This window comes from Phyllostomus discolor, chromosome 13 (assembly GCF_004126475.2).
Source record: "Phyllostomus discolor isolate MPI-MPIP mPhyDis1 chromosome 13, mPhyDis1.pri.v3, whole genome shotgun sequence".
Lineage (NCBI taxonomy): Eukaryota > Metazoa > Chordata > Mammalia > Chiroptera > Phyllostomidae > Phyllostomus > Phyllostomus discolor.
In genome coordinates, this window is record NC_040915.2 from 56,837,475 (window position 1) to 56,855,688 (window position 18,214).

Here is an 18,214-nt window from a genome sequence, read left to right on the forward strand (position 1 = left end):
AGCAATTAAAAAGGACAGGCACGTGTGCCCTGGGAATGTACCCGTGAACGAACACTAAGGAGATCAATCAGACCAGGAGAGGGGCGACAGGGCAGGGATCTGCATGTAAAAACCCTGCAGATGAAACTCCTAAATGCTGAGAAATGATTGGACCTCGTCCCACTGGGGGCCCCTTTTCTTCCAGGCTCTTCTGTGAAAACCACTTTAAGGAGGAGAAAACCATAATTACTACTTGGGATGACAGAACACTTAAGGGACGTGTCCAAGTGCTGAGGGTGGGCTCATGCAGCCAGAAAAAGCAAATTCAATGTCATAATTCCATATTTGGGAAACTAGAATTAAGTACCTGTTGTTTTTGTAATTCAGACCGCAGCAAGAGAAGCCCGGCATAACCTCTGTGGCTGGGAAAGACCCATCAGAGCCCAGTGAATTCTTAAGCAGGGAAAGCTCCCACTGCCAGGGGAGGAGCGGGTATTTGAAGGATACCCAGGGCCTGAAACTGCAGAGGTTTGGAGGTTTAAATAGGTTAAGAAATTCTGGAAATTAAATGCCCTTTAAAGCTCTTCAAATTCTGCCAGTCTATGTAAAATTCTCTTGATGATTATCGATTGTGAGAATTTCCAGTTTGAGGTGAAGTCAGAATTTCATGCTCATTTTAAGAACCCCCTGCCCTCCCCCCACCTGCCCACCACACAAACACAAAGGGCTGGAGATGGCAAACTTTAGGCTGATTTGTTAACCTTGGTTCAGGCTGCAGAACTGTAACAACAGCCTCAGACCATAGTCAACATCCCTCCCTGCTGCTCCAGCACCTATACATTTAGGAAGGGTTTGATATCATCTTGGCTGAGTAGCTCAGTTCGTTGGAACATTGTCCAGATACCACAAGGTTGTTGGTTCGATCCCCAGTCAGGACACATACAAGAATCAATCAATGGATGCCTAAATAAGTGGAACAACAAATTAATGTTTCTCTCTCACTGTTGACCTTGCCTACTTGCTTCTTCCTTTACTTATTAGGACTCAGCATAACTGTTACTAATAATTTTTTCTAAAATGTTTTAGCATTCAGATCGCCCTGGAGTATAAACTGCATGAGGGTGGGTACCGGGTCTTTCTTACATGTGACAGTGCAGTGCCTGGCACCTGGCAGATCTCGGTGAGCGTGTGCTGAGTGGATACACGTGCCCTCCCCTGCCCTTGCCCTCCCTGTTGGGCGGACCATCCATGCCTCAAGCTCTGAGAGCAGGCGGCAAACATTCAAAGCTGATGCTCCAGACAAATGTCTAGGTCACGGCCCGTGGCCCTGACTCTGGCGCTCACTCCTTGTCCTTTGCCCTCTTCCACAGGTACCCTGGGCCCTTTGACTCCGCCCCCCCCCCCCCTTGGTCCCTTTCAGGTCACAGCACTGTCCAGGCTCTGCTGTCCCCACGGCAGCTGATGTGCCTTTTCTACCCCTGGCCTTTTCTCCACTGCCCCTGAAGAGGGACGGGACACAGAAATAAAGAACTATTCAGTAGGCTGAATGGCAGACTAGACACACAGAGGAAAAGATAAATGAATTTGAAGACAGAAAGTGAAAAGAATGGAACAGAGCATCCGACAACTGAGACAGTATCAAATGGTCCAATATACACGCAACTGGAACCTCATCAGCCCGGTCTGATGAGATTGGATTTCCCATCCTCTTGTTCTGCAGCTACATTACTTGTATTTTCTCCTTTCTTTGTAAGAACAGTAACAGGGATGCGGGAGAGAGGAAAGAGGGAAATGGCTATTGGCTGAAGCGTGGGTTCTCAGAGACAGTTCTGGGACTGAGTCCTCTTTAATCACCTGCTATGTGTGACCTTGGACAGGTCGCACACCCTCTCTGTACTTCAATCTTCCCATCTGTACCCAAGGATAAAACAAGGTAATTACAAGGAAAGAACCCAACAGAAACCCCTGGCCATGGTAAGTACTCGGCAGTTGCTTTTATTCTCATTACAAATCACTGTGGTCTCACCATTTTCATTTACGTGCATTCCCTTCCAGATTTGGTCTATAAGCTAAATCTTTCTTTAATATTTTCACAGCCATGGTGCAACATCATCATGTTTTCTGCTTTCAAACTTAAAAAGAATTATTCTTGAATATTTAGTTTCCCATGTGGTGGGGAACTAAGGGTGTCCTCAAGGCTGGTAAGTCTTCACTGACATCATTTAAAGGGGCGCTTCCCAACACCCCCTGCATTTTTGGTGGATTTACTTTTATTTTTGTTTCCCTCTCTGTATTATTTACCCCACGCGCCTTGTGTAACAGGGGCAGGCAGCTTCTTCACAATGAGCGTGCTCTTCCAGACTGCGCCTGCCTGTCTAAGCGGGCCACTCAGACAGGATCTGCATCCGGGCTCTGCCGCTAGCTTGCCATGGGCTGTGGGCAAGTTACTCCCTGTGCTCCTGGCTCCCTTCTGTAAACAATGACGGGCTCTGTCCACCCACTCGGAGAGGCACAGAAGCACTGTTCAAACAAACACGGTCACCATCACTGCCGCTCATGGACCAGAAACAAAGACGAGTCTTAAGTTCTCTCAGAGGCACAAGGTCTTAAAAGCTTCCTGGGAAATGCCTGCCACGGTCATGTTCTCTGCCAGGGAACAGAGGAGGCACTTGGCACGCTCCTGCTTAGGAACGGTAGTAGGGGTGGTGGGCCCCAGTGAGCCAGTGGGCAGGGTTCCGGGCCCCCACTCCACTTCACTTGTTGCGCTTCTGCCATCGTCCATCTAAAACCTTGGGGCCTCCTCAGAGGATTTAATGGGCACCGAGAGGAAAGCATGCATCTGGTCCAACACACCCACTCGGCAGATGGGAAAACTGACTCCCAGAGGGGAAGGGCTGTGCCCACCAGCACCATCCTGGATGGCCCCAGAGCTGTTTTCAAAGCATCCCTGAAAGGGTGTCCTCAAGGTCTGAAACAAGCAAGGATGCCATTCCTCAGGGAGACTTAATCTGCCCTGGCATGACATTCCGGGAAATTTTAAAAAATCACTTGTCTTCTCAAGTCCTTTAGACCAGAAAGCTGTGAGGCCTGAACACCAGCCTGGGTGGTCAGGAGGTACAGATGACACAGTGAAAGTGAGAGGGGCCATATGACCAGTAACAGGTATGACTAGTAAAGCCCAGCAGCTCCAGCAGCCCGCCTCCCTTCGCCGCACGGACAAGAGCTGGGTCTGAAGAGCTCAGTGACAGAGGAGAGTGGCCTCTGCCCCTGCCCTGGCAAATGCCTACGGGAGGAAAGAGAGTCTTCCTGCTGCCTGTCAGAATGGCTGACCCCGGGCCTGATCTCAGCTAATCCGGCAGCGCGAGCCGAGGACACCACCCCCATATCTGCTCGGCATCTCCAATGCGCCAGGAGAACCGGCTTCACACAGAAGAATTGCTATTGATTTTCACTTGTGCAGGCTGACCTAAAAAAAACAATTCATCACGGGCCTGTCTGCCTCGCCGCTTCAGACGCCCATCCTAACTACATGCAAAGAAATTGTGCTAACCACTAAAGTGATTTGTCAAGGTCCAGCTGGGCAGGGGCCCTGGCTTCCCACTGATGGACTGCAGGCCGGGCTGTGCTAGGATCACCCAGCAAGTGCCCCACCATTGACCCTCCATTGTTCAGCAACGCTCTGGGGAGCCCAGGAATCGGGATGCCTGGCAGCTGCCGCCGCACCAGGAGCCAGTTGGCCCTGCCTGGGAGGGGACCGAGGGACTAGGCCCAAGTCCCACTCAAACAGGGCTTGGCAGTAACATCCTCACTTGTTTCTTCTGCTCTCCGACCCCTCGATTCTGCAGGATATGAGTGTTCATGCAACCAGGCAACGCTGAGTTCTGGTGCTGGCTCTGCCGCTGGCCAACTGTCCTCAGGCCTGGTGAGACGGGGGTGACACTGCCCACGGGGGTCTAGGGCCCGATGAAGGCCAGGGTCAGACTGAGTGTCCCTCCCTGCTCCCCCACTTCCTAGCTGGGGCCTGGGCAGGCACCTTCAGTTCTCGGTGCCTCGCCTGCCTCATCGGTACTCGGGCTGACAGCAGTGCCCACACCCTCAGGTGGAGGTGGCGGTGACTAAATGAGATGACACACCTCACAACCTGAGTCCTTCCTTCCACAAGCAGGGACTGGAGGTTCAGAGGAGGGAGTGCTGTTCTCAGGGACACACAGCAAGGCGGAGCCGAGTCAGGAAGGGTCGCAATGAGAGGCAGGCATGAAATGTTCGTGAGAAGAACACGGCGACATCTGGCCCTCTTCCTTTCCAGACAGTGGCTGTCACTGAAGAATGGATGGGACAGTGGGAAATGGGTCAAGAGCACATCATGGGTGATTGCTTAAAAGGGTTAAACACTTTATCTGCAGGCCTTTTATTGTTTTTGTTTTTGAATATACAGGTTTCCTGGCGTCCAGGGAAAAAGGGGAGTGGTGTCTTGCTGCACAAGGTCTGGGGGGCTTGCCTTGGGGCTCTGTCCCCATCCCTTTCGCCTGCTTGCTGGCCCCATGGATTCCTCTGCTGTGGGATAAGGCACTGTGTGTTCTGACAAAGGTGCTCACACTTGGCAGGTGGACGAGGTGGCCTTCTCAGGGACTGCAAAGCTGAGGCTGTCGAGGGGTCGAGTTGAACTTGGGGTCCTGGTGAGGAGGCCTCAGGCTACAGAAATTGCAGCCTGGTGGGCTTGGTACCGCTGCCTCCCATCTGGCCCTGACGTGGCGGCCTCAGGATGGAATCATGCCTTTATTTCTTTTGCGGTCGGCCATGGTCCTCCGGTTGTGATTGGCTCGTGTGGACTTGTTAGCTTCCTTCTTCCTGCGTTCCTGCGTTGTCTCACGGCTCTGCCCGTGGCCCCGGGGGCTGCCGGCCACCGCTGTCGAGCTGTCATGCCGGTACCTGAGGGTGGAACAACCCATCCCCAGGAGAACCCATCAGTCAGAACAGGCTCTGATAGGAAGAGCCCACAGTCTTCCCGGAGGATCCCTGGGAGAGGACACACAGCTTGGGCCAGGACACCCGGCTTCTAACTTCCAGTGGGATGAGAAATGAAGCCTGGCAGGGGCAGGGGCCACAGGGGCTCCGGGCCACCCTGTGCCTGGCAGTTTCTCTTCTCCGAGCCTTGCCTGCAGCCCACACAGGGAGAGGGAGAAGGCTTGGGGGTGGGTCCTCTCCCTTTTCCATCCTGGGCCTTGTGCTGCAGATGAGATAATACTGTTCTACATCCCAGGGCCTTGCTTGATGGCCTTCAAAGACCAAGTGCACCCACAGACAAGACTTAAGGACCTTTTCGGACCATCTCATCTGCTGGCTTTACCCGGAGCTCTGTGCTCAGGGGGTTGGGATGGAAGAGAAGTCAAAGTTGCTTTGTTTCCTGCTCAAAAACCTCCTGTGGCTCTCTCTTCCTGCCTTCAGAATGAGATTCAGTGCCTCCCCTTCGTGGTGAGGCCTCCCACACCAAGTGGGCGGTGCTGTGGGAGTCCCGGGGCCAGGGCGGGGCACTGGGTTTCCACCCCTGGCTTGGCCTTCAGTGCAGGAGGGACCACAGGCAGGTCCGTGGCCCTTCTGGACTGTTTCCTCACCGGAAAGACTAGGGGAATGAATTAGAGGTGCCTCTGGTTATGCGTTCCCAGCTTCCCCTTCTCCAAAGGACACCTCTCTGACCGCACATGCGCTTTCTTGCCTTTCTGCCCTCACATGGGGAACTACTTTGCACCCTTCCCACCTTCAGGGCCCTGCTCAAGTGCCCTATCCCTACCATGCCTCTCTTAGCCATAAAGGTTGTACGTCTGTCTGTCTGCCTGCCTGTCTGGGCTCTTTCACACTTTACACTCTGCCAGACACCAGCTAGCTCTGGACACACTGGGCTCGCACACTAAGTGATAAACTCCTCGTGTCTGTCAAGTAATGGTTAGCAGTGTGGACCCCCCGAGCTGGGCCACCTGGGTTCAGTCTCTGCTCCACCATCTACTAGCTGGGTAACCTTTGGTAGGTTACTTAACATCTCTGGGCCTCAGTTTCCTCATCTGTAAAATGAGGATAATGATAACAGTAGCTACTTCATAGGGTTGTTATGAGGTTAATCGATATATATAAAACACTTAGGGTTTCTGTGTGGGCTTCCTGGGTATGTGGCTGGGACATCCCCAGAAAGATTCCCTCCCACCAGAAACAGCTCCCTTCAATCTCACCCCTTCCTGGCGAGGAAGGCCATGCGCCTGGCTTCTGCTTTCTCCCGCAGCACCGCAGGGTCCTGCACAAAGTGGTCGGGCTGTGGAGGGAAGGCGGGGAAAGACTCATGAGCCGCCCTACACCCCTAAGCTGCGATGAGGCTGCGCCTCACTGAATCTGGTCGATGCCCCCCTCCCAGGGGTCAGGAGAAGCTGCAGCACGGCAAGGCACTGCCCCAGAATGGCAGTGGGTTTGCTGTGGTCCAAGGTTTCTACTAAAGGCTCCTCCTCTGTCCCTTCCACCAGTTCCCCAAGGGGGAGGCAGCACAAGGGACTAGGTCTTCCTGGAAGGTGTCGTAGGTGGGTGGCCATAGCTGGGGCATAAAAATGATAAACTGGAGCAACGAAGGGAAGGCCAGGATGGCCACCGTGAGAGGCCACGTGAGGCCTTGAAAGCCAAGAGAGCGGCCCCTGGAAGCTGACTTGTTCTCACACTGGCAACGCCACCACCCCTGTGCTGTGGGAACGCCCACTCTTGAGGACCATTTTCTGCACCAAGAGTGAAAGGGGCCTGGACCAGGAAGAGTAAAAGGAATAACCTAATGACCACAGACCACAGACCGTGGTGGCCCGTGCTATTTAAAAAAACACAAACAAAACAAGCAGAATGAGTGCGCTTTGAAAACCGGAAGACTTTACATAAAAGGCAGCCTCCTTGCCCGGAAGAAGGGAAAGCCCTGGAAGTGCTGGCCGGCTCTTGTGCTAAGGGCCACCCCTACCCGCTCCCCCCACCACCCCGCCCCAACAGGGTGTGAGTGCTGTCCCAGTACCAGACTCAGGTTCCGCCAGGACACATTTGAATTTGTCACCCTGGTGGGAGGGGGGCACCTGGGGACCCAAGGATCATAGGCTGCTACTCCGTTCAACCTGAGCAGGACCACTTTTAACTGTTTTTTTTTTTTAAGTGTTGAGATTCTAGTTAAGATTTTATTTGAAAAAACATTCAGCCGCTAAAAAATGACATTTTCAAACCTACCAGCTCAAATGGCCTCCAAAGGCCCTTGGGCTATGACACCTCTCTGATTTTAAAAATTGCCATCCTGGGCACGGAGGCAGACAGCTGCCCTCCCCCCGGCTCCCAGGCTCCTGGGCCTAATGAACCCAGCAGCCTCTGATCCAGTCCCTGGGCCCTCCCTGGGCAGCGGAGGTGAGTTCTAAGCCAGCAGCTGTCCCAGCAGACATGTGGGCTTGAAGGCTCCCCTCTTCCCTCGGCAGTGGTGCTGGGGCTGCCTCGAGGCCAGCAGGGAAGGGAGGCACAATGTTCTCCATTTGCCCTTTAGAACTGCACGCCCCCTCCCTTCGTCTGCCAGCTGCCAGGGAGGTACCTTGGGGGCCTCCTCTTCAGCTTCATCCTCCTCCTCGTCATCCTCCTCTTGCCCTTCTGCAGGCACTTTGGTTCTTAGCACTTGAGGGATGGTGAAGGGCCTAAGGGTTTAGAGGGAAAGTAAGATCAAAGATAATATTAAACTCAGAGAGCCTCAGGGAAGCGGGAATGAGGCTGGGTGAGGGGGCTGATGGGAGAGGTTCAGGAGGCCAGGAAAAACTGAAGTACTTTTCAAGACAGCTTTGCTGCAGCCCCTGGATTTTTGGGGGTACCAGAGTCTGATGTGCGAGCTTAGGGGAGACTGAGCTGGGGATGTGGGGGCTCTCTAGCTCTGTTTTTATCTGTATTGGGTAATCTCCATATGATTCCACTGGCAAAAGTTTTCTGCAATTAAGAACAATGTAACCAAGTTAATGAGTTCCTACTGAGTCGGACCAACCAGCCAAGGGGGTGACTTGGGTTGGAAAGAGCAATGGACTAGGAGTCAGGGGGCCTGGGTTTGGGCCCTGGTTCTGCCACTGATTTGCTCATGTGGCACGGCCTTTGCTTCTCCATCCGTATAAACAAGAGGTTATGGGAGAGTCCCACGGTCCTGAAAGCCTCTCTGCCCCGAGAATTCCACCCTCTGCCTGCCTTATAGCCTCACCTGCAGCTGATGAGCTCATCATCAGAGTCAGCATCGTTGGCGCCCACCTGATTGCCATCATACGTGTCATCATACTCATCCTCATAGTCATCACCACGGTAGGACAGGCCCTCACCTGGCTGCAGTGGCACCTACAATGGCAGAATTGTGGGTCCGAGTGGCCCAAGGGCTGCTGGTCTCTCTGGCCCAGCACAAGCCCAGTGCCCTGAGGACACCCACCTCTTCCACCACCACACTGTACTGCTCATAGCGTTGCCGCTGAGCCACCACCTCTCGCTTGTCGTTCACCAGGCTCCGTGTGCTCTCCCCCTTCCTGGCATTGAGAGGAAACAGCAAAGGAGAAAAGAGGGAGAACTGTCAGGCATTGAAGGTTGCATTAAGGGTCCAGAGAGACCACAGGTTCTCTTCTTCACCCCTCAGACAAGCACAGAATGGAACAACTGATATCAAGCAACGGTGAGGTATGAGCAGGTAGGGCTCGCAGCTGCTGGTGCTCATGTGACCACGCCCAGTACTTTCCAGGGCATCCCAGAGCAGCTGTTAGAACATAAAATGCACCTACCCTTTAACCAGAAAGCACCCCTTCAAGGAATTCCCCCAAGAGGCCTCACTGGGGACTTTCTTTCCAGCATTGTTTGCTAACGGAGCAAATGGAAAGCAGCGAATGTCCACCACCAGGGGGAAGGCCAAACGATTTGCGCCACATCTGTGTCAGGGGGCGCCGTGCACCAGTGCTCCAGAGTGACGCTATCTGCGCTGACGGAGAAAGAATTCTGAGAAGGAAAGTCCAGCTATGGAAAAACGCATACAGCACAATCCCATCTCTCTAAAAAGCTGAAAGCAAACAAGACCAACAATCTGTGCCTGTGGACACACACACATATGTCCATGCATGTGAACACACAGAGAGGGGCCCATGAGGCCCCCCAGACGACAATGGTGACTCTCAGCAGGGCCTGGGTTCTTTGAACCTTTAACAACAAACACTGAAGAAAGAGCAAGGCCACATGTGGGTTTTTTGCTGAGTTCAGGGGAGCCCCAGGGGGCCTTTGGAGTGTGAGAGGTCAGGACGGGTCCCAGACTCTTTCTCTCACCCCCACTTCACTACGGTGGCCTTCTAACTGGTCTATGTTCAACCTTCCAAGTCAGATTGCACGGGGGGAAGGCCCCTGAAAGTTCCATTCCCTCATGTCACAGGTGAGGAAACTCGGGTCTGGATGGGTGGGGGGTGGGGGTGACTGCCCGGGATCACTGTGGGCTGTAGCACAGCCACAATGGGGACTCAGGCCTGTTGACTCATGGCTTTGCAAATCTGTAGAAAAATCTGGTTTGTCAGACACAGAGGCCTGTGGAATGTAGTTTTGAGCCCTCCAGGGGAAAAATCAATATGAGACACCAGGCAAGAAAATCCAGCTTAGCTGTGAAATCAGGTCTCTGGAATGTATCAAGGGGTGGCGGGGAGGTACACAAAGCATTTGCAGCTCCCATAAGAACTTCTATTAACTGGCCTTTGGTGCAGGGAGGGGCAGCCGTCAGAGTCTGTCGGGCAGACATTGACCCTAGGGCAGGTCAGGACTGCAGCCCCTAGCATGGTGGGTTAGGATTGGACTTCTTTCAACAGTTTCTACTAAGGGCCTGCTATGTGCCAGGCAGGGTACAAGGCTGAGCTGGGGAGGGATTCAGAAAGGAGTAAGATATGAATCTGACCTTGTGGAACTCACAGTCTGGTGGGGGTGGCAGGCAGGAAAATAGCAGCCAATATGAAATGTGCTGAATGGAAGCTCAGGGAAAGGAGGAATGAACTCTGGCTCAGGGGTCCCATCTGGGGGTTTGGGGGAAGGGGTGAGGGAGGCTCTATGGTGGAAGGACGTTTGGTCTAGACAAGGGAAAAACCTGCATCCACAGAAATCTTCCACATCACACCAGGAAAGAGGTCCCGTGACTGTGACCTTGGCCCTCATGTGGCTCTCTTCGCCAACTTAGGGGCTGGGGAGGAAAGAAGTGGAGGAAGTGAAAGGGGTCCAAGCTTGTCTATGTGGTTGGTGCCACTGGTAGGAGCACATCCTTCCATTCAGTGCACATTTCCTGAGGGCCTACTAGGTGCCCAGATCGGCACTGGGCCAGGGGACCAAGGATGAGTGAGAGGCGCCACTGTCCTTTCTGCTACATCCCATGGCTCCTGGTCCACACTGTCCCAGGTTCCAGGAAGGAGGGCAGTTCTTTAGTACTGGCAGTCTCCGTGTATGGCTCCCTGGCAGGGCCGGACAGAGAAGCCTGGCTAACTCACCCACCCGGCAGGACCCTGGGAGAGAACTCAGCTAGGGACACAGCAGCCTGGGCGCCTTGTCTATCACATCTAGGGAGGTATGGCTTTGGCCCCATGACCTCATTCAGAGGAGAAAAAGAATTAGGGGTAAAACTAGCCGGGAAAAGATCCATCTGAGGGCCAGAACTTTAGTCAAGTCTGAAAATGCAGGCAGCAGTGGCTTCGGAGATGGTCTTTGGAGCAGTTTGCTTCTTTGGCCTCCTAAAGGTGACAATGCGCCCAGGGAACAGGCGGGCTCCCTGAAGCCAGACTACCTTTCCCCTCCCCACTTCCTCTAGCCTATCCAAGGCCGCCCTTAGGAGGGTAACTCCCACCTGCAAACTTCTAAAGGGCCTGCAGAGGCAATAAACCCTTCTCCTTCCAGGTGAGAAATCAGGGGATTCAGAGAGACACAGTAACGTTAAGGTCACACAGCTTCCACAAGCTGGGCCAGGGCCCGACCACAGGCCTCCTGCCTCGAGTCTGCTCTGCTGCTCCCTGAGCTGTGTGACCACAGGCGGTCCCTTATCCTTGCCAAGTCTTAGTTGGCATCATCCCTGCCTCCCAAGGATGATGTCAGAGAAAATGAGTCAAAGCGGACCTGCCCCCTGCTGGGCTCAACACAGTGAATCCTAATTCTTCTACCGTAGGCCTTGTCAGAGCCTTTACTGTGCCCTGGGACTCTCCTAGAGGCAAAAAGAGTGCCCAGACGTTTTTGGCCATGGAACATTTGTCGGGGGACAACATTTATTATCTTTCAGGGTACCAATGTCAAGTCCAAAGGAGTTAGGGGTCCCCACCTTATATATACTGCCTCCTTCGTTTAGCTAGGATACACCTGCAGCACCTGTGCTTGGTTAACTATCCAACAGCCGCCTCCTGTCTCATCCCCACTCCTAATAGTCCCTCATTTTTTTCAGATCTTTCCACCCTTCCCCTTCTCCTGTGACCCAGTTCCTCAGGGAGACGTGGGGGGACTCTGGAGGCTTCTGGGAAAGGTTTCCTGGTCTCTAAGAGAGATATGGGATAGACCTGGTCCAGACTTCCTCCTGCCACTGTCATTTTCAAAGGTCACGGCTCAAACAGCAGCAGCTACCCAGTGGCTTTGAGGGACCCAACTCTAAGAGATGGAAAAGATGCATCCTTGATGATGTGGCTGCCCATGGGTTAACTCAGCCAAGGCTGCCCTGACTTACAATTTCCTGTCATGCAAGGGAACAGATTTCCTTATTACCTGAGCCACTGAGTGCACCCTACCTGATTTAAGAACACACACACACTTTAATTCAAGTGTGACTTGCCTTGTGCTACTTAATTTCTCTTGTGGGCTTTGAGGGCAGGGCCTAGGGCCCCGAGCACCTCTGCCCTACCCAGATTAGGACCTGTGTGTGGCTCAGGCCCCTGTGTGCCCCATCCCAGCACCTCTCCCACTTCACTGTGGCTTATTTAATGGTCTCTTTCCCACGGTCTTTGTGCTATTTGAGGGCAAGGCCTGGGTGCCCTGTTCACTCTGTCTCCCTACTGTCTAGCGCATGATCTGGAGCTCATAAATCGCTTAATAAATATTTGCTGAATGAATAATGAATAGATGAATGGAGGCTTTGCCTCTTTGCAAACCTCAGCCCCTGGGCTACCCGTCACAATAAGTTCGGTAATCTATCACCCAGACTCTCTGCCTGGCAGCCCGGAGCACCCTATAAGCAGGGGCACAGCCCTCCTTATCTGACCCTTTCCCCACAGCAGAAGCTTCAGAAGGTCATTCTGGCCTGGAACAGTGGCCACTGAAGCAGAATACCATCTCCGGCCTACAACCTGGGAATGTTGCAATGCATGTGACTAAGCAGATTACAACTGCTTCCTGTCCAGCCAGCCAGATAACTTTATAGCTGTTCTGTGCCTGCTCCCTAAGCACTTGGCCAGCCAAGCTTCCAGCCTTGGATGGCTCTGGGGAGAGGAAAGAGTACGGGGATGTCACGGAAGCAGCAGCCTGCAATTGTCACTGGGACTCCTATCAAAAGAACAGGGCAGGTCCCCCCACCGTCTGACCTGCACTGTCTCCGTCTGTAGGACGAGGGAAAGGGCAGGCTGGACTCGTCCAGCAGTGCCCAGATGTCTGGATTTCATACACCACCATTCAGGAGAACTTTGGGAGACTAGCACAGTGTCGTCAGTGTCTTATTTGCCGTTCTCTACTGCGCTGTCCTCTCTACCATCACTGCGGACTCCCAGTCCCTCCCACGGGGCTCCATCCATTCCAAAGTCAGGTGACCTTTCCAAAACATAAAATGTTCTGGCTCATGGGACTGTCACCATGCTCCCCGCTGTTCACTCTGCTTAGAAAGCTTCTGCTTCCCCGCTTTGCTGACCCTTCCTTACCATTCTTCTCTTGGTCTCCTGTCATTTCCTCAGAGGAGCCTTCCTGCCTGGATGGAAGCCTCTGCCAGAGGCTTGGAAGTCTGCTCACCTTCACCTCATGGTACCTGTTACATCTGCGATTTTACATTGCTTGTTTGATGAACTGATTAGTGCAAACTCCACGTGGGCAGGGGCCGTGTCTGTTTCACTCTCCACTATATCCCCTGGAACTAATAAATCCAGGGCCTAGAAGGCCATAAGCACTGCGTAAATATTTGTCAAATGAATGAATAAATCATGAATGGTCTTTCAATGCCAAAAGAGTAGGAAGGACATAAACTATACATATAGTATACATGTAGAAAGGCCTTAAAGTGAAACGTGTTCACCTTCAGAAACACTCACTCAATACAGGTCCTTAATTTTCTCATTTTTGTCACAGGCTGCAGAAAATCAGGTCACAGAGAGGCTTCTGGGAAGCACTGCCCAGCTCCACTATCCAGAGATTCAATGGTGGGCATAACCGAAGATGTAAGAGGAAGGGAAGAGTTTTGGCCCCTCTGGCCTTTTGCTATCAACAAGGAGGATTCACTAAAACCACCCCATGCAGAGTCAGAGCCTGAAGTATAGTTGTTAAAGAACCTGCACCCAACTGAAAAGAAAGGGGAAAAAACCCCCTCGCCCCTGCCTGTTGGGAGCACACAGGTCTCAGGCTGCCAGGGAGCCCTGAGCTGAACTCAGGCCAGTTCCATAAAGATGAAGCCCTTGGTTTCTCTTACTTTCTTGCCGCTGTTGCAGAGCTGGGGTGCCTGGAACCCCACAGCCCACTGCACTCACCTCCTGCCCTTGTGTACCCGGCTCAGGTCCACTGAGTCCCTGCTGAACACGTCAAACTCGTCGTTCTGGAAGACGTTGTGACGAGAAGTCAGCAGAGGCGTTGGGTCTGGCTTCACCTGTCTGGGGGTGAAATCAGTGTAAGGGGGCCTGGCCAGCTGATGCCCGCCTGCACGCCCCCGTCACCATGTTCATGTTCTCCACTCTCCTTCAACGGCCACACCTGGGACACAGGGTGAACACCTGCCCTACTGGCCCCTGCCTGCACGACCCACACCATTCACACAGCTCCCCCTTGGTCTCGCTTGCCATTCACAGTTTTCTTCAAAGTTTCCTCCCTCATTTAATGCTCAGAACAGCCCTATGAGCTAGGGGTCACAGATCGCTCAGGCTAACACGGGCACAGGGAAGCTGAGGAACTTGTCCAAAGGCAGAGCTAACAATTCACTTCCAACAACTCACTTGTTCAATAAACATCATTTGTTCATGGAAGAAACACCCGTTTATCCCTCATTCCTGCTACCCCATGAACCCTCAGGGAAGCAGTGGGCCAAGCCCAGAAAGGGTAGGTAGGAATGAAGGAAGCTTCAGCTGTCCTTCCTCAGGAATCTCCTGGGAAGGTGGCAATGACAGGGGTAGACCAGTCACTTCGGAGCTCTGAGGGCTCAGCATCCCCTTGCACATCCCATGCCTTGAATAGGTCTTCCTACAGGTCTGCAGGGATGTCCAGGTGTGCACTCTCTACCTTACAAGGGCCATGAGAAGCTCGAGAGGGGCCTACAGTTTTCACGTTTCCCCAATTGGGCATTAGCAAACACCCTCTGGGGAAGAGACAGCAAGCTGAGTCCCAGGACATGAAGGAAGGAATGGTGGGAAGCAGAGGAGCTACAAAGGGGCCCTGACAAGGGCCTGCAGAGCCCTCTTGCAGGGACACTGAAGCAGTCTGGGTGCCATGGGCCTCCTCCCACCTGTCTCTCCCACCTGTCTAGGCTGCGGTCCAGCTGGCTGAGGGCAGGGGCCAGCCGCTCCTCCAGGATGTTGTTGATCACCTGCTCCGGGTCATAGCCATAGTGCTCCAGGCAGGCCAGGATGAAGCCCTCCCCGAGGTCCGGGAGCAGGTCTTTCACTTGGGAGATGAGTGAGTCCAGCTCCACACCACACACGGCGGGGCCCAGGGCAGCAGCTGCCCCCAAGCACTGTGGAGAGAGCTGAGTGAAGGAGGAAGGCGAAGGCAGGTGGGTGCTAGGGCAACAGGCCCCAAACAGTGCTGGGCCAGGAAACGGGGGGCCAGATTTGAGTCCTGGCCCTTGCTGGCTGTAGTACCTTAGTCAAATGACTAAGTCAGGGTCTCCATGCCACAAACAGCCATGGCTTCTGCTAAGCACGGTCCTTCTCAGCCCCCAACAAGCTGATGGCTGGCATTGGAGGGGAGTAGCAGCCATCAGGCCTGGCCTGTGGAGGTGTTCCCCTTTAATTATATGCTTTTCAAAAGGGATTTAGAACAAAAAAAAAAAAGGGATTTAGTTTATAGACCTCTTGATGCAGCTTAATTTTGTTAGGATTTTCATTTAAGGAAATTCCCAAATTAAAAAAAAAAAAAAGCAAAGCAAAGCCTTCTATGACTCAGATAAAAAGCCAAATGGGGAAAAGGGTGGGAAGAGGCAGAGGGAACCGTCATTCCCCAAGGCCCTGCGACAGCTAAGGCACCCGGGCTCTAACAGAACATCAGCATCTATTAACAGGGCATTGAGGGCCAGCCAAGTTCAGGGAGCCCCACACAGCAGCACTGCGTATCCCAACAAGCTCACGAAGACAACTAGCTCCATCTTACAGACGAAGAACGAAGGCTCAGTGTGACTGACCGTGCCCCAGGCTGCACAGCTGGCCAGTGGCGGGACCAGGATGCACCCCTGAGCTGCCTTACTTTACAGACTGTGTGGTCTCAATCCCTATGCTATGCTGCCTCCCGACACACAGGGCTCAGTGGCCAGTCAGTGCAGCCACAGACCTGGTGTTCTGGAAAAGCCCGGAGAGAAAGCACTAGATGAGAGGTTTCCAAACTGTCTCAGTGGAGCCCTGCAGTCCCCTGGAGGGGCTTCCGGGGTGGCCAAGCAGTGAGACCTGATACTGCACCCAACCGCAACCAAAGCAGCTCCAGTGTGATCTGTTCAGAGGAGAGAGGATTTTGCTTCGTTTGACAGAGGGGAACCGGAGGCTTTGACAGCTTACAAGACTAGCTCTCTCCCTACATGCAGCCCAGCGTGCCCTCAGCCCAGGACTCTTTAAAGGCAGCACATGGCTGACCAGCAGGTCGAGGTGCCCATCCCAAAAGGAACCATTTTTCCCTGAGAGCGGAAACAAAGAAAGGAGGCTTCCTGCTGCCCCAACCTCTGAGACGGAGCCTGGAGGGGCTGGCACAGGGAGAACGCGCCACTCCAGACACACGTACCTCCACTCGCTCCGAGTTCTCCGGATGCGATGCCAGTCCACCTGGCTCCGCTGTTGCCACAACCCCATTAAGATCCTCGGCCACTGGCGGGTCTTTAGCACCTGTGGCTTTCTGTCGGTCTGCCCCTTCCCACGCACTCTCAACTGCCTGGAGGATGTAGGCAGTCCGTGTCTCATCTCTGTGAGGAAGTGTTAAGGGGTCTCTCTTGGGTGCTACAGGCCTCTCTGCCACCTCAGCTGTGTGGCAGCATAATTTCTCAACCCCTTCCCAGCATGCAATCATATGGTTCCTGCCAGGGGCTGTCTGGGACACACCCCAGCGGGTGTTGCAGGCACCTGGGCTGCAAGAGGAAACAGGCTGGATCATGGCCCCACTGGCCGTAAAACCCCGTACCTGTCGCTCCACAGAAAACAGCTCTGGGTAAAGACAGGGACAGGAGGAGCACCTGGAATCAGAGCACCTTGGGGCAGGGTGTTTGGATGAGCCAGCAGCTCCTCCTCTGCACTGACCCCCAGGAGGCACTGCCATTGGGCCTCCTGTCCAACCACCTGAGGGCTTTCTGCAGAGGCTGAAGGCCACAGTGTGCCTCTGAGACAGGACCAAGCAACCCACCCCAGCCACCAAAATGGCCCCCAGGCTTGCTCTTCCCTGTCCCTCCGCCCTCTCTACCACCCTGGGCACTGCTAGTCAGATACCTTTGAGTTTCCCTAGACTCCCTCACTCCACTTCTAAGCCGAACCCCCACTGGCCATGCCTGGATGCCAGCGACGGCATCCTCACCAGCCCCCGGGCCTCAGAGAGGTCCCTGGCCAGTCCATTCTCATTCCTGTGCCAGATGGAGCTTTTCTAAAGTCTAAAACTGACCCTGTCACCCTCTGCTTTAACCCTTCCACAGCTCACCGGTGCTCTCGGGACAGTGCCCAAAGTTCTCAGTGAGGGTCATGCCAAGGCTGTGCAGGTCTGCCTGGCCCCAAATCATCTGCCATATCCTAACCTGTCCCACGAGACCCCTTCCCTCAGCCCCGCCTCAAGATCCATGCACAACACTCGTGGCTGTCCAGACGGACCCACCCTGCTCTCTGTCCCCTGGGAATACTGAGCTTGGGCTTGGCCATCTCCTGCTCCTTCTGCTGTTCTCAGCGTGGATGTCACTTCTGTGTGACACCTGCACCCCAAGCTCTGCTGGGTTAGGTGCCTCCCCTGGTTTCCCTGCCCTCTGAATTTCCCCCCATATGACACTCCAGCTAACTGCTGGTTTAGCCGTCTGTTTTCCATCCTGCAGTGAGGTCCGTGAGGACAGGGCTGAGTCCCTGTTGGTCACACGAGCCCAAAGGCTCAATAAACACCTAGAGAAAGCACGACTGTGCCTCCCCAGTTCCAAGGACCAGAGACGTCATCTCCACCAGAAATGGGCTGGAGCCTTGGCAAGGGTCTAGGCATCTAGGGAAAGCCAGCTGACCTGCATGTTCTGGGGTAAACTTCTCTGTGCTACTTTGGGTCCCAGCAGCCCATCACTGACCTGCTCAGGCCAGGGCCCCCCCAGTGTCTGCGATAGAAGGATACAAGACTGACGAGGCCTGCTGCAGCAAGCTGACATCATCGGCCACAGGGAAGAGCGCATCGTAGTCCCGGAGGAACCTGCCAGAGAGCAGATTGGAGGGACAGGGCTGGGGCCACAGGGGCACCAGTCTGTTATCTGCTGCCCAACCACAAATTCCAGAGCCTTAGACTGTGGTGGTTATACCAGGGGCTCTATTATGAAAGGTCTTGTGGGGACTGATGAAGCACCGTGGGCCTGTCCCACTGCTGGTCCCAGCTCAGCCACACTCACCTCTTCTCCTGCAGCAAAGAGCTGAAGATCTGAAGGAATTCCTCAATGAAGCCCTGAATGCTGTCACAGCTGAAACAGGACACCAGGGAAGATGAGTTCATTCAACGCAGATGACATGCAGCTTCCTTCCCTGCCCACCGCGCCCCGCCCTGTGCAAGGCCTCTAGCCAGTTGGAGGAAACCATCCTTCTCAGCAACATGGGAGTAAGAAGGGGCAGACAAAGTGAGGGAA

At 53.9% G+C, this 18,214-nt stretch overlaps 1 protein-coding gene across 7 annotated transcripts in view; it reads right to left on the minus strand.

Moving 5' to 3' along the window:
* Positions 1-1,958: 1,958 nt before the first annotated feature.
* The window catches only part of ASCC2 (activating signal cointegrator 1 complex subunit 2), a 39,822-nt gene continuing 23,566 nt past the window's right edge, over positions 1,959-18,214 (minus strand). For 5 of the 7 annotated variants that reach the window (XM_036014630.1, XM_036014627.1, XM_036014629.1 and 2 more), the window contains 10 exons: positions 17,984-18,052; positions 17,716-17,790; positions 16,153-16,330; positions 14,685-14,911; positions 13,707-13,826; positions 8,429-8,522; positions 8,210-8,340; positions 7,565-7,664; positions 6,201-6,280; positions 1,959-4,908 (listed from right to left, as the gene is read on the minus strand). In XM_036014630.1, the coding sequence (XP_035870523.1) occupies positions 4,737-4,908; positions 6,201-6,280; positions 7,565-7,664; positions 8,210-8,340; positions 8,429-8,522; positions 13,707-13,826; positions 14,685-14,911; positions 16,153-16,330; positions 17,716-17,790; positions 17,984-18,052 (1,246 nt within the window). In that variant the 3' untranslated portion in view covers positions 1,959-4,736. The remainder of the gene's footprint in view (positions 4,909-6,200; positions 6,281-7,564; positions 7,665-8,209; positions 8,341-8,428; positions 8,523-13,706; positions 13,827-14,684; positions 14,912-16,152; positions 16,331-17,715; positions 17,791-17,983; positions 18,053-18,214) is intronic. The other 2 variants (XM_028527650.2, XM_028527648.2) reach the window with 1 other exon arrangement.